The following is a 13,681-nucleotide window of genomic DNA, read 5'->3' on the forward strand; positions in this document are numbered from 1 at the left end:
GAGAGTGGTGGGAGTGTGGAAGGAGCTACCATCTGACGTGGTAAATGCAGGCTCACTCTTAAGTTTTAAGAATAAATTGGATAGATACATAGATAGGAGAGGTCTGGAGGGTTATGGACTGGGTGCAGTTCAATGGGACTAGCGGAATAAAGTTTTGGCACAGACTAGAAGGGCCGAATGGACTGTTTTCTGTGCTGTAGTGTTCTATGGTTCTAGATCTCAAAGTGAACTTAGCCAGGCCTTGCTTGAATTGGGCCATGTGGAAGGAATGTTAATATTTTGAACCTTGGATAGTTTACAACTTGGAGAGGAAGAGGGGGAATGTGTACCCTTGTGCTGACTATCTGGAAGGTGCTATTGAAAACAAAACTATTGCAGATATCCAGGAAAGATCAGTGAGAGGCCTCCAAACACTGAATTCTATCGAGGATCAGAGGGATACCTATCATGCAAACACCTCACCATCACTGGGATAAAGGGGATTCTGTCTCTCATTCCTCAGCTGATTTCATTTTGAAGTTGAACAACACCATGTGTCAATCACCAGACAGCTGAGATAGCTTCCTCTCAACCCGACTTCTTCTAAAGATCCCTCTGGAGACAAGTAAGGGATGGTATCACTGTGAAGCAACACTTCACAAGTAGGTGAAAAATGATGTAGTTTCATCCCACAGGTCACAGTGTGTTGGGCTGGGTGGGTTCTGTGGGAAAGGGAGGTGATTTTTCAAGTTTTCATTTCATTAATATCTTTGTTGAAAGCTCAGAGGAAGAAGTTGATGCCTTCTACCACTCCCTAGACAAAGCACTAGAAGAATGCAGATCACAAGAAGCCATCATAGTCATGCGTGACTTCAATGCAAAAGTTGGTGAGGGAAGAGAAGACCATATTGTTGGAGACCAGGGATTGGGAGAAAGAAATGGAAGAGGAGAAAAGCTTATATCATGATGTAAAACAAATAATCAGATAATCACCAACACTTGGTTTAAACAACATCCAAGAAGGAAATGGACATGGAGAAGCCCAGATGGGAACAACAAAAATCAAATTGACTACATAACAATCAATAACAGATTCAAAAACTTAATAACTCAATCTAAAAGCTACCCTGGAGCAGAAGCGACCACATACCAGTCATTTGCAAAATGAAAATAAAGATGAGAAAATTAAAGAAACCAAAAAGATCAGAACCACTGAATTATCAACAACTACAAAACAACCCTCATCTGAAAACAGAATACATGATTAAGGTGAAAAACCATTTTCAATTGCTGCAGGATGAAGGAGGCAAACTTTCCTGGGACATACTGAAGGAATCCATGGTGTAGCTGCAAAAGAAACCATCCCACGAAAAGACTGGAAAAGTAAGAGGAAATAGATAACTGAAGATATAATACAATTGATGCAACAAAAACAGACCGTTAAACTAAGAAACAGCAATGAATACAAACAACTTGATAAGACAATAAAAAGAAAATGCAGAGAAGCTAAAGACAGATGGCTAAATGAGAAATGCTCAGAGATAGAAATGCTACAAACCCATAACAGATTATTATCTGGATGGTGGCCGATTAGGAAAAGGGGAGGTGCAACGAGACCTGGGTGTCATTATACACCAGTCATTGAAAGTGGGCATGCAGGTACAGCAGGTGGTGAAAAAGGCGAATGGTATGCTGGCATTTATAGCGAGAGGATTCGAGTACAGGAGCAGGGAGGTACTACTGCAGTTGTACAAGGCCTTGGTGAGACCACACCTGGAGTATTGTGGGCAGTTTTGGTCCCCTAATCTGAGGAAAGACATCCTTGCCATAGAGGGAGTACAAAGAAGGTTCACCAGATTGATTCCTGGGATGGCAGGACTTTCATATGAAGAAAGACTGGATGAACTGGGCTTGTACTCGTTGGAATTTAGAAGATTGAGGGGGGATCTGATTGAAACGTATAAGATCCTAAAGGGAATGGACAGGCTAGATGCAGGAAGATTGTTCCCGATGTTGGGGAAGTCCAGAACGAGGGGCCACAGTTTGAGGATAAAGGGGAAGCCTTTTAGGACCGAGATTAGGAAAAACTTCTTCACACAGAGAGTGGTGAATCTGTGGAATTCTCTGCCACAGGAAACAGTTGAGGCCAGTTCATTGGCTATATTTAAGAGGGAGTTAGATATGGCCCTTGTGGTTACGGGGGTCAGGGGGTATGGAGGGAAGGCTGGAGCGGGGTTCTGATTTGGATGATCAGCCATGATCATAATAAATGGCGGTGCAGGCTCGAAGGGCCGAATGGCCTACTCCTGCACCTATTTTCTATGTTTCTATAACCCTGGAACAAAGTTGATGCACAATAAGATTAAAGAACTAACGGGGAAATTACCTGCTCAGAAAGTGGATGCATCAAGGTAAAAGATGGCAGCTTAAATATGAACAAAGAGGAAATCCTAAACAGATGAACAGAATATATAAAAGAACTTTTTGAAGACCAAAGAGGAGAAAAACCGAATAAAAAGAAGAATCTTGAAGGACCTAGCATTCTAAAATCAGAAATTCGAGTAGCCGTAAATAAAACAAAACATAACAGAGCAACATCGCTGTTGAAATGATACTGGCCTTAGAAGATTTTGGAAAAGAGAAAATACAGAAATAGCAAATGAAATCTATGATCATGGGGAGATACCTGATGATTTAAATAAATCAGTGTTCATCACACTTCCAAAGAAAGAGGGAGCAACAGAATGTGAGTTACATCGTACAATAAGCCTGCTGTGTCACATGGCAAAAATTATTCTCAGAGTAATCATGATGAGAGCAAGGCTCTGTATAAAACCAGAAATCAGTAAAGAACAATGTGGCTTTGTGGAAAACACTAGAACCAGAAATGCAATTTTCATGCTACAGATGACCTGTGAACGAGCCATCCAGGTACAAAAAGACATCTACCTATGTTTCATTGACTATACAAAAGCCTTTGACACTGTCAGACAGCAAGATCTTCTGGAAATGCTTCAAGATCTTGACATAGATGGGAAAGATATACATTTCTTAAGAAACTTATACTGGGACCAGACAGCATCCATCAGAATAGAAGGAGAAGTGAGTGAGTATGTGAATATCATGAGAGGAGTCAGGCAAGGCTGTGTCTTTTCGCCAGACTTATTCAACCTGTAGAGTGAATATATCTTGAGAAATCAAAGAATTCACAATTGGAGGCCATAATATAAATAATATCAGATATCCTGATGACGTTGTACTAATAGCTGACTCAGAAACAAAACTTCAAGAACTACTCACTATCGTGGCAGCAGAAAGTAATCGCAGAGGCCTCTCAATCAACACCAAGAAGACAGAAAGCATGGTTTTCTCCAGAAAGACAAATATCCCACAATGTGCGATCAAGATTAGAAATACAAACATCAAACAAGTCAACAAATTCAAATATCTTGGCAGCCTAATTACAAGTAATGGCAGGTGCGACACAGATATCAAATACAGAATAGCAATGGCGAAAGAAGCTTTCCAAAAAATGAAGACCATATTAACAGACAGAAAGATGAGCACGCACACTAAAAACAGAATGCAGCAGTGCTACATTTATTCTATCCTGACTTATGGAAGTGAATGCTGGACCATCTCTCCAGCAATGGAAAAGAGACTAAAAGCAGCTGAATTATGGTTCTACAGGAGAATGTTAAAAATATCATGGACAACACACACATCAAATGAAGAAGTTCTCAGAAGAGCCCAGGCAGTTCGATCACTCATACCAACAGTAAGAGAAAGACAACTCAGATTCCTAGGACGCATCATGGGGAAAGATGAACTAGAAAAACTCATACTCTCTGGAAAGATTGAGGGGAGCAAACCTAGAGGAAGACCTCGGCTCATGTACATCAAAAGCATAGCCAGGTGGCTACACATCGAGGAAATGGAAGTCATCCAAAAAATGAAGAATAGATCTATATGGAAAACCATGGTCACCAAAGTCCGCATCGGATATGGTACCTAGACAATGTCTTTGTTAAAATTATTCACAAGTTACTTGGAGAGATGACTGGAGCTTATACACAAAGGTAAATTACACAAAGTCACATACTTGTATAAAACATCTTCTTGTAGATCAAGTAAAACAGAAGCATAACATTCACCAATGGCAACATCAGGCCAAAGAACCGCAAGGCTGTAATTAAAGTGTCCTTGATGGAATACCCTGCAAGTGAAAATAAATTCAAATAAGAAAACATGTAACAATTCACCAGAGAAATGATCATAACAGCTTCACAATGTTGCAAACAACCAAACTGTTCCACTTTCATCTTGCAGGGACGGGCATGTGCCAACCTCTGCCCTGCCTTATTGACTGCCTGTCCTGTAAGGTGGGAAACCTGGAATAGACAATTCACAATCCCGATCAGTTGTCCAATCTTTCCAGGTCACCTCCTACCAATACTCTGCACCAGCTGCTCCTTCTGGTGTTGCAATGGCCACTCCTTTGGGAGTGTACTACACTGATCCACATGATCTAGGAATTGATTTTCCCAACTTCCACAACAATTGGTTATGGAGTTACCCCACAATTTCACTGGAAAGTCACTGAAGCTCTCAACCTCTGGCTGGATTCCACATTTTGTCACAAAAGTTCTCCAACTCATTTAGCCAGAGGAGCTCTGGCAGATATCCACAATCTGGTCAGGGTACATTCGAGGAGAGAGAGTCTCCTTGTGAAGGGCAGGTTGATGCCCAGACAGTTGACTGACACCTGCACATCAGACTTATTGTCACCAGCGACTTTATTTCAGATATCAGGGTCTGATGTTGCATCATACCAGGAACAGGAGAGTGTCTGACAGCTCTTTACATTCTTCATATCGTTTCAATGACGTCACACAGGAACTGAAAAATTCAGCCAACTCCTATGAGCAGGGGGAAGAGTGAACTTCTCCACATGAGAAACAGAACCTGTAATCTCACAGCATCTTTTACCTTTGCATTAATTGATTGGAATGTGTTGTTGAAAACAAAAATCAGAATCAGGTTTATTATCACCGACATGTGACGTGAAATTTGTTAACATATATTGAATAGATTGAGAATCATGCAGAAAACCAGAAATACTATATATTTTAAAAAAGTCAGGTAGTGTCCAAGGGTTCAATGTCCATTTAGGAATCGGAGGGCAGAGAGGAGAAGCTGTTCCTGAATCGCTGAGTGTGTGCCTTCAGACTTCTGTATCTCCTTCCTGATGGTAGCAGTGAGAAAAGGGCATGCCCTGGGTGCTGGGGTCCTTAATAATGTACGCTGCCTTCTGAGACAGTGCACCTGAAAATGTCCTGGGGACTTTGTTGACAAGTAACCAAGATGGAGCTGACTAAATTTACAAACCTCTGCAGCTTCTTTCGGTCTTGTGCAACACTCACAACATGCTGGAGGAACTCAGCAGGTCAGGCAGCATCCGTGGAAAAGATTGGTCGATGTTTCAGGCCGGAACCCTTCATCAAGACTGTAGAGGGAAGGGGCAGAGGCCCTATAAAGAAGGTAGGGGGAGGGTGGGAAGGAGAAGGCTGGTAGGTTCCAGGTGAAAAACCAGTAAGGGGAAAGATAAAGGGGTGGGGGAAGGGAAGCGGGGAGGTGATAGGCAGGAAAGGTGAAGAAGGAATAGGGGAAAACACAAAGGGTAGTAGAAGGAGACAGAACCATGAGGGAGGTGATAGGCAGCTGGGGGAGGGAGCAGAGTGACATAGGGATAGGGGAAGGGAGGGGAGGGAATTACTGGAAGTTGGAGAATTCTATGTTCATACCAAGGGGCTGGAGACTACCTAGACGGTATATGAGGTGTTGCTCCTCCCCAGCATCTGCAGATTATTTTGTGTTCGGTCCTGTGCAGTAGCCCCTCCACACCAGACAGTGATGCAGCCTGTCAGAATGTTCTCCATGGTACTTCTATAGAAGTTTTTGAGTGTATTTGTTGACATACCAAATCTCTTCAAACTCCTAATAAAATATCGCCACTGTCTTGCCTTCTTTATAAGTACATCGATATGTTGGGACTACGTTAGATCCTCAGAGATCTTGATACCCAGGAACTTGAAGCTGCTCACTCTATCCACTTCTGATCCCTCTATGAGGATTGTATGTGTTCCTTCGTCTTACCCTGCCTGAAGTCCACAATCAGCTCTTTCGTCTTGCTGATATTGAGTGCCAGGCTGTTGCTGCGGTACCACTCCACTAGCTGGCATATCTCACTCCTGTACGCCCTCTCACCACCACCTGAGATTCTACCAACAATGGTTGTACCATTAGCAAATTTATAGATGGTATTTGAGTTATGCCTGGCCACACAGTCATGTGTATACAGAGAGTAGGGCAGTGGGCTAAGCACATACCACTGAAGTGCACCAGTGTTGATCGTCAGTGAGGAGGAGATATTATCACCAAACCGCACAGATTGTGGTCTTCCGGTTAGGAAGTTGAGGATCCAATTGCAGAGGGAGGTACAGAAGCCCAGGTTCTGCAACTTCTCAATCAGGATTGTGGGAATGTTTGTATTAAATGACAAGGTATAGTCGATGAACTGCATCCTGACATAAGTGTTTCTGTTGTCCAGGTGTTCTAAAGCCATGTGAAGAGCCATTGAGATTGCATCTGCCATTAACCTATTGTGGTGATAGGCAAATTGCAATGGGTTCAAGTCCTTGCTGAGGCGGGAGTTCAGTTGAGTCATGACCAACTTCTCAAAGCATTTCATCACTGTTGATGTGAGTGCTACTGGGCGATAGTTATTAAGACAGCTCACGTTATTCTTCTAAGGCACTGGTATAATTGTTGCCTTTTTGAAGCAAATACGAACTTCTGCCCGTAGCAGTGAGAGGTTAAAAGTTTCCTTGAATACTCCCGCCAGTTGGTTGGCACAGGTTTACAGAGCCTTACCAGGTACTCCATTGGGACCTTCCAACTTGCGAGGGTTCACTCTCTTTAAAAACAGCTGAACATTCACCTCTGAGACAGAGATCACAGGGTCACCAGGTGCAGCAGGGATCTTCACAGCTGTAGTTGTGTTCTCCCTTTCAAAGCATGCATAGAAGGCGTTGAATTCATCTGGTAGTGTAGCATTGCTGCCATTCATACTACTGGGTTTCACTTTGTAGGAAGTAATATCTTGCAAACCCTGCCAGAGTTGTCGTGGATCCGATGTCGCCTCCAACCTCGTTCAAAATTGTCTCTTTACCCTTGAAATAACCTTCAGCAAATCATACCTGGTTTTCTGGTACAGGTCTGGATCACCAGTCTTAAATGGCACAAATCTAGCCTTCAGCAGACGACGTACCTCCTGTTCACCCACGGCTTTTGGTTTGAGAATGTGCAGTATGTCTTTGTAGGAACACACTCACCCACACAGGTTTTAATGTAGTTGGTAACAACTGCAGCATACTCATCCGGGTTCAAAGATGAATCCCTGAATACAGTCCAGTCCACTGATTCAAAGCAGTCCTGTAGGCACTCCTGTGCTTCTCTTGTCCAAACCTTCCTGGTCCTCACTACTGGTACTGCAGTCTTCAGTCCCTGCCTATACTCAGGGAGTAGAAGTACAGCCAGGTGATCAGACTTCCCGAAGTGAGGGCGTGGAATAGCATGGTAGGCATTTTTGATGGTGGTGTAACAATGGTCCAGTGTGTTGTTTCCTCTGGTATTGCAAGTGATCTGTTGATGGTAATTGCTTAGTGATTTTTTTCAGACTGGCCTGGTTAAAATCTTACAAAACAATGGTGAAGGCATTAGGATGAGCTGTTTTGTGCATGTTGATCCCATTGCTCAGATCATCTAAAGACTGATAGACATTGGCCTGAGGTGGAATGTAAACTGCTACCAGAATGACCGTGGAGATCTCCCGTGGTGGGTAAAAAGGATGGCACTTAACTGCTAGATATTCCAGGTCTGGTGAGCAGAATTGGGACAACACTGATATATTTGTTCACCAAGAAGAGTTGATCATGAGGCATACTTCTCCATATCTGGTTTTGAGAGACTCTATAGATCTATCCTGATGGTGTATAGTAAACCCGTCGATCTGAATCGCTGCATCTAGCATGGAAGGGGTTAACCAGGATTCCGTGAAACAAAAGACACACGTGGTCCTAATGTCCCTCTGATTCAGCACCCTGGCTCTGGGTTCATCGATTTTATTCACCAGAGACTGCACAATCGCCAGCAAGATCGTTAGTATAGGGAGTTTAAAACCCCATTTCCTAAACGCACTTGTAACCCCGATCTACAGCCACACTTCCTCTGTGGGCGCTTCCATCCACAATCAGAGTTGTTTCCGTCAGTTTTAAGCAGCGATAGTTAGTTTAAATGCATCAAGACATCTTTGTTGACTGTACTGACCTTGGAAGTAGTTGTGCTTTTTTGCTGTATCAGTCTGAAAAAAGAACATTTAATCCAATACTCAAGCAAGATTATTAACAGCCTGAAGGAGAGGCCTTCCCACACCCCACTGTATCAAGAATGAGAATGGCCCCAAACACTCACTCACTCACCTCACCATCATTGGGATATTTTACACCAACCTGATATGATGCTGAAATTTGACAACGCCATGCATCAAACACCAGAGAGCTGAGACACGTTCCTCTCGAGACTACTTTTTCTAAAGACCCTCTGGAGTCAGATCAGAGGTGACTCCAGAATCATTCCAGCTGTGGTGAAACTGTAAACCAGAATTTCATAACTGGGAAAAATGTCAGACAATTTCATCCCACAAGTCACAGGAATCCAGAGGAGTTGGTGGGGGTGAGGATTATTCAGTTTTTTCTCCTTTCTATCTTTTTATTAAAATGAGTCTCAAATTATTTGGAGATGTGATTGGAGTTGATACACAAGTGTGAAAATACAATGACAGATACCTGTGTCCAAATAATCTTTTATGTACCGACACACGAGAATTAAAATGAACACAATTGGCAGTACGACTGACAAGACGACACTGACAATTCCCGCATTGGAAAGGCCTGCAATTAAAAACAAACTTAAATGAGTAAACCTGTGTAGCCCCGCCCCCCCCGGCCACCCTCAGGTTCGCTCGGCTTGCTGTCGTCTAGGGAAACAGCCCTCGGCCCCGACAAACTAGGTAATTAGTTTGTGTGGGTGCTGTGTGATGTACCACACCCCGCCCAAATAACAGACAATACATCAGATACGATTAAATTATATACAGTTTATAGATATTACTGGAACTATATAATTAAAAGAGAATAAAATATAAAAGGAAAATAAAAGGCGCCACACTTATCAAAGTTCAATCTCTTTGTGCACAAAAACCGTTGGAGCTCAAGGACCTTCTTCTTCACCCTGCGACCCCCTCGGACCACCTCGACCGGCCGCCTGGGACCAACAACGGTGGTCGACCAGACGCTCCACACGAGTCCGTCTCCATCTCCTCGCCGAACGTCCCGCTCGGGGTCCGACCCGTTAGCGGACTCACAGCACCTCGTCCATCCTCTGTCTCGCTCTCCCACCTTCTGCCCCAAAACCGCGCGCATACAGTATCTTCAAATACACCAAAACCAGAACAACTATCTCAATTGGTTAATAGCACTCTCTTATCACACTCTAAAGCAAAAAAAAGCTGCTAGCGCAAACTTTCTCAGCGTTTAACACAACAAAGCCGCATTCCCCAGATTAACATAACGAAGACGCCATTTTAATTAGCCTCTGCAGTAACATAAAAGTCGAAACCCCCTTACACCTGTAACAATTCATCAGGTAAATGACCATAACAGCTGCCTATTGATGCAAAGAACCAAACTATTTCACTTATCTCCACAGGGCAGAAATGTAGTAAACTCTGGCCAGACTTGCTAACTTTGCCTACGTGACTGAACCAACTGACTCTGCATGGCCTCCGATGTAGGATAACAACATGCTGACCTGTTATTCCAGACCAGAATTATTCCCTGCAGTCTAATCTGTCCTGGTCTCTTGCTGTCAATATTCTGCACTGGCTGCATGTTCTGGTGTTCCAATGGCTACACCTTGAGGAGTGCACTACACTGCAGACAGCCGTCCCACATGGTCCATGGTTTGATTCTCCTGACATCCACAACAATTGGTTATGCGGCTGTCCAACAATTTCACTGGAAAGTCACTGAATCACCCAAGGTCCATCACTCAGTCCGGTTTACCTATGTGACCCCCAGTGATTTATCTGACCTGTATGTGTTCAACTGACCTGTGCTGTGTTTCTGGTGGTTCTGAACTGTTGATGTTTGGCCATTACTGTCTGAACCTCCAGCAGGTTTCCCTGCACCCAGTTGTGGGGCTGAGGACTGCAGATGCTGGTGGTCCTGATAAAACATCTTACATTGTACTGACTGAGATACTCAATGCATTCCAACCACCCTGCAGAGCACTGAGTTCATCATTTTAATACAAGTTTATTTGACCACATACCAAAACTCGTAGCGCTGACGATCCAAGTAATGATGAAACAATTGATGAGGACAGTATCACAGATGGCTTTCAATTTCCTCCAAATTCTGGTCATCTGAGAACCTTTTCAAAAATAAAAAGAAATTTAAAACATTTGATGTCCAAACAATATGAACGATTTAACACATGCATCAATGGACAAATGTCCCAGGTAACAGAGCCTGACTCAGGGTTGTTTCGATTGGTGATGATATTGCATGTCCTAAACATCAAACAATCCAAACAACTCTGAAATGGATCAGATGTCAGAGCTTTGGATTGAAGGAGGTTCAGGAGTTCACTCACCACTGCAGCAAATGGGGAGCTCAGAGAGACACAAAACACAGTTTGTGGCTGCTACCAGGATTTGTTTTACATTTGATAACTTAGATAAACCCTCAGCCACTGACTGTGCATGTGGAAACAGATACACTGCAGCTTCCCTCTGGACATGTCCAGCAGATAAGGCAACAGCCCACTGTCGATATTCTCTGCTGTATTCCCTCATGATCTCAAGGGCTGAGACTGACATCAAGTTGCCAGTGTTAACAAAAACCAACCCCAGCTGTAACACTGAGGTTACACTGTTTGACTGTGAATCCTGTTCTGATGCCGAGGACTGGAACAGCTGCTCACAGTGTCAGGCAGCGGCTTATTCCAACATTGAAACTAAACAGCTCAAGGGTACAGGCTGAACTATCCAAATGCTGGGATATTTAATACAGATAAGGGGAGAGGTTGTCCAGGATATCCAGTGGTGAGCAGTGCACAAGATCCAAGGACACCTCTCTTGTAGTGGCTTTTGTTCATTTCCAGTTGCTGTCAAGAAAGGGGGGGGCGGTGGAAGAGCTGGTTTCGTATTTTGCACCCTCCACCAAAATTCTCACCCTCTTCAGACCCACATTACTGAAAAAGAATTTCTCTCAATTTCCTCACAAATGCACTTTCACATTCCCAACCTTATCATCCACATCGCAGGAGTTACTGAGGTGTTGAATCAAACCCTCTTCACATCACCAAATCCCCTTTTCACCATTATAACTGTAACTCATTCACTGAAACGCTGTCCATTGGCACAACTTCCATCACTATACACTCAAGATTAACAGGCCTGAGCACCCTGTCTGGTAAACTGGTTTAACCAATCACCAAAACATTCAGCTCTTGCCCACTGAACTGTTTAAAGATGAACTAGAATCCAAAGTTATCCCCCAGGTCATCACCTTGATGTTTTTCAACAATATGAACCAAACTGTGAATGTTTGTGTGAAAATAAAACAAGCTGGATCAGGTCTCAGCCTGAAATGTTCACAACCCCTTTACCTCAGACAAGAGAAAATCTGCAGATGCTGGAAATCCAAGGAATACACACAAAATGCTGGAGGAACTCAGTAGGCCAGGCAGAAAAAAGTAGAGTTGATGTTTCGGGCCGAAACCCTTCGGCAGGACCATTTTGTGTGTGCAACCCCTTTACCTTCACAGATGCTGCTGACCCACCGAGTTCCTCCAGTAACTTGTTTTCTGTTCCTGATCCCAGTGTCATCAGTCTCCTGTCTCCATGGAGACTTGTGGGTCAGACTATTCATCAGTCTCCTGTCTCCATGGAGACTTGTGGGTCTGACTATTCATCAGTCTCCTGTCTCCATGGAGACTTGTGAGTCAGACTCTTCATCAGCCTCTCTCCTTTTTCTTTGTCCTTGTTGCCCCATCATGAAATTTTATCTCAGTCTAGATTTTATCCCACTACCTCCCCACATTAAACTTACCCATGAAGCATACCTACCATTCATTACCAATTTCCCTTCCAGCACTGAATGTTAACAAATTTGACAGAACTGATCTTTCACCTTTTAAACCTCCAAATTACCCCTCTCACAGATCAACCTCTAACCACTCTGCCACCCCACAACCAACTTCAAGATTCCGACTGTCATTGTAATTGAGTTCCTCTATCACCAGCCTACTTTTCCTATTCACAAATCCTTGTTGGCGTCTCCTAAGTCAGTGGGAAATTTGATGTTTGAATGTCTGGGTTTCCAGTCCTGTTACAGTACTGAAAAAGCTTTGGTCTCCCTCCTACAGGAGAGAAGCCATCAGCTGGAAAGTGTGCACAGGAGACTTGCATAAGGATGTTGCCGTAGAAAAGTATAGGACCGAAACAGGCTGTTTGGCCCATCTAGTCCATGCCAAACCATTTAAACTGCCTACTCCCATCGACCTACACCTGGAACATAGCCCCCATACCCCTACCATCCATGTACCTATCCAAACTTCCTTTAAACATGAAATCGAAACCTAAAAAAATACAAATACAGTGTGCTGTAACGTTTTTATCAAAGCACGATATTGTAGGTGGAGACTGAAACCCTGCCATTGTTTGTTGTTGATTCAGGTATTCTCTGATACTGTTGTGCTGCTTTTGTTACCCTGCACAAATTATAGTTTCATTATATTAGTGTTATGTAATAATTTTTACTGTGACCTACAGATGAGTGATGAACAAGTGTAAGACTAAGACTGCTTACCAGTAGCACATAAATTCAGAGTCGGAAATGATGGCGATCCTAAAATATCTCATTATGTATTCCAAAATATGAAAAAATACAAAATCTGGCCCTAAGCATTTCAGAGAAGGAGTACTCAATTTGTTTATTGTGGTTGAGGCGGGAACATTAATAACACTTAAGAGGTCCCGGAGCAGCCGACATTGTACAGATATTGCGTGCTGTTTTCTTTGCCCAGTTGTAGGAAAGATGTGGAGGCTTTGGAGAAGGTGCAGTAAAGTTTTACCAAGATGCTGCCTGGATTAGAGGGGATGAACTATAAAGAGAGATCGGGCAAACTCGGATTGTTTTAACTGGAGTGTCAGAGGCTGAGGGGGTACCTGACAGAAGTTTACAAAATTATGAGAAGAGTAGATAGGGTAGACAGTCAGCCTTTTTCCCAGGGTGGAAATGCCAAAAACTAGAGGCTGTAGCTTGAAGGTTAATGGGTAAAAGTTTAGAGGAGATGTGCAGGGCAAATTATTTTACAGAGTGCCACGTGTCTGGAGCGGGCTGTCAGGGGTGGGGGAGGCATTTAACAGGCATTCAGACAGGAAGAAGAATCTACAGGGAGTGGAGGGATATGGATCATGTTCAGACAGAAGGGATGAGTTTGATTTGGTATCATGTTCAGCGCAGATACTCTGACTCAGGGCCGGTTCCTGTGCTGTACTGTTCTACGTGAAAAT

General features: G+C 43.4%; 1 protein-coding gene across 2 annotated transcripts in view; it reads right to left on the reverse strand.

Annotated features, from left to right (window-relative positions):
* Positions 1 to 13,681, reverse strand: part of LOC134346686 (uncharacterized) — a 140,154-nt gene that overhangs the window by 78,874 nt on the left and 47,599 nt on the right. Inside the window, exons 7-9 of one of the 2 annotated variants that reach the window (XM_063048195.1) lie at positions 10,432 to 10,533; positions 8,886 to 8,990; positions 4,082 to 4,195 (exon numbers count right to left, since the gene is read on the reverse strand). In XM_063048195.1, coding sequence (XP_062904265.1) covers positions 4,082 to 4,195; positions 8,886 to 8,990; positions 10,432 to 10,533 — 321 coding nt within the window. The remainder of the gene's footprint in view (positions 1 to 4,081; positions 4,196 to 8,885; positions 8,991 to 10,431; positions 10,534 to 13,681) is intronic. The other variant, XM_063048196.1, reaches the window with a different exon arrangement.

This window comes from Mobula hypostoma, chromosome 5 (assembly GCF_963921235.1).
Source record: "Mobula hypostoma chromosome 5, sMobHyp1.1, whole genome shotgun sequence".
NCBI classification, from domain to species: domain Eukaryota; kingdom Metazoa; phylum Chordata; class Chondrichthyes; order Myliobatiformes; family Myliobatidae; genus Mobula; species Mobula hypostoma.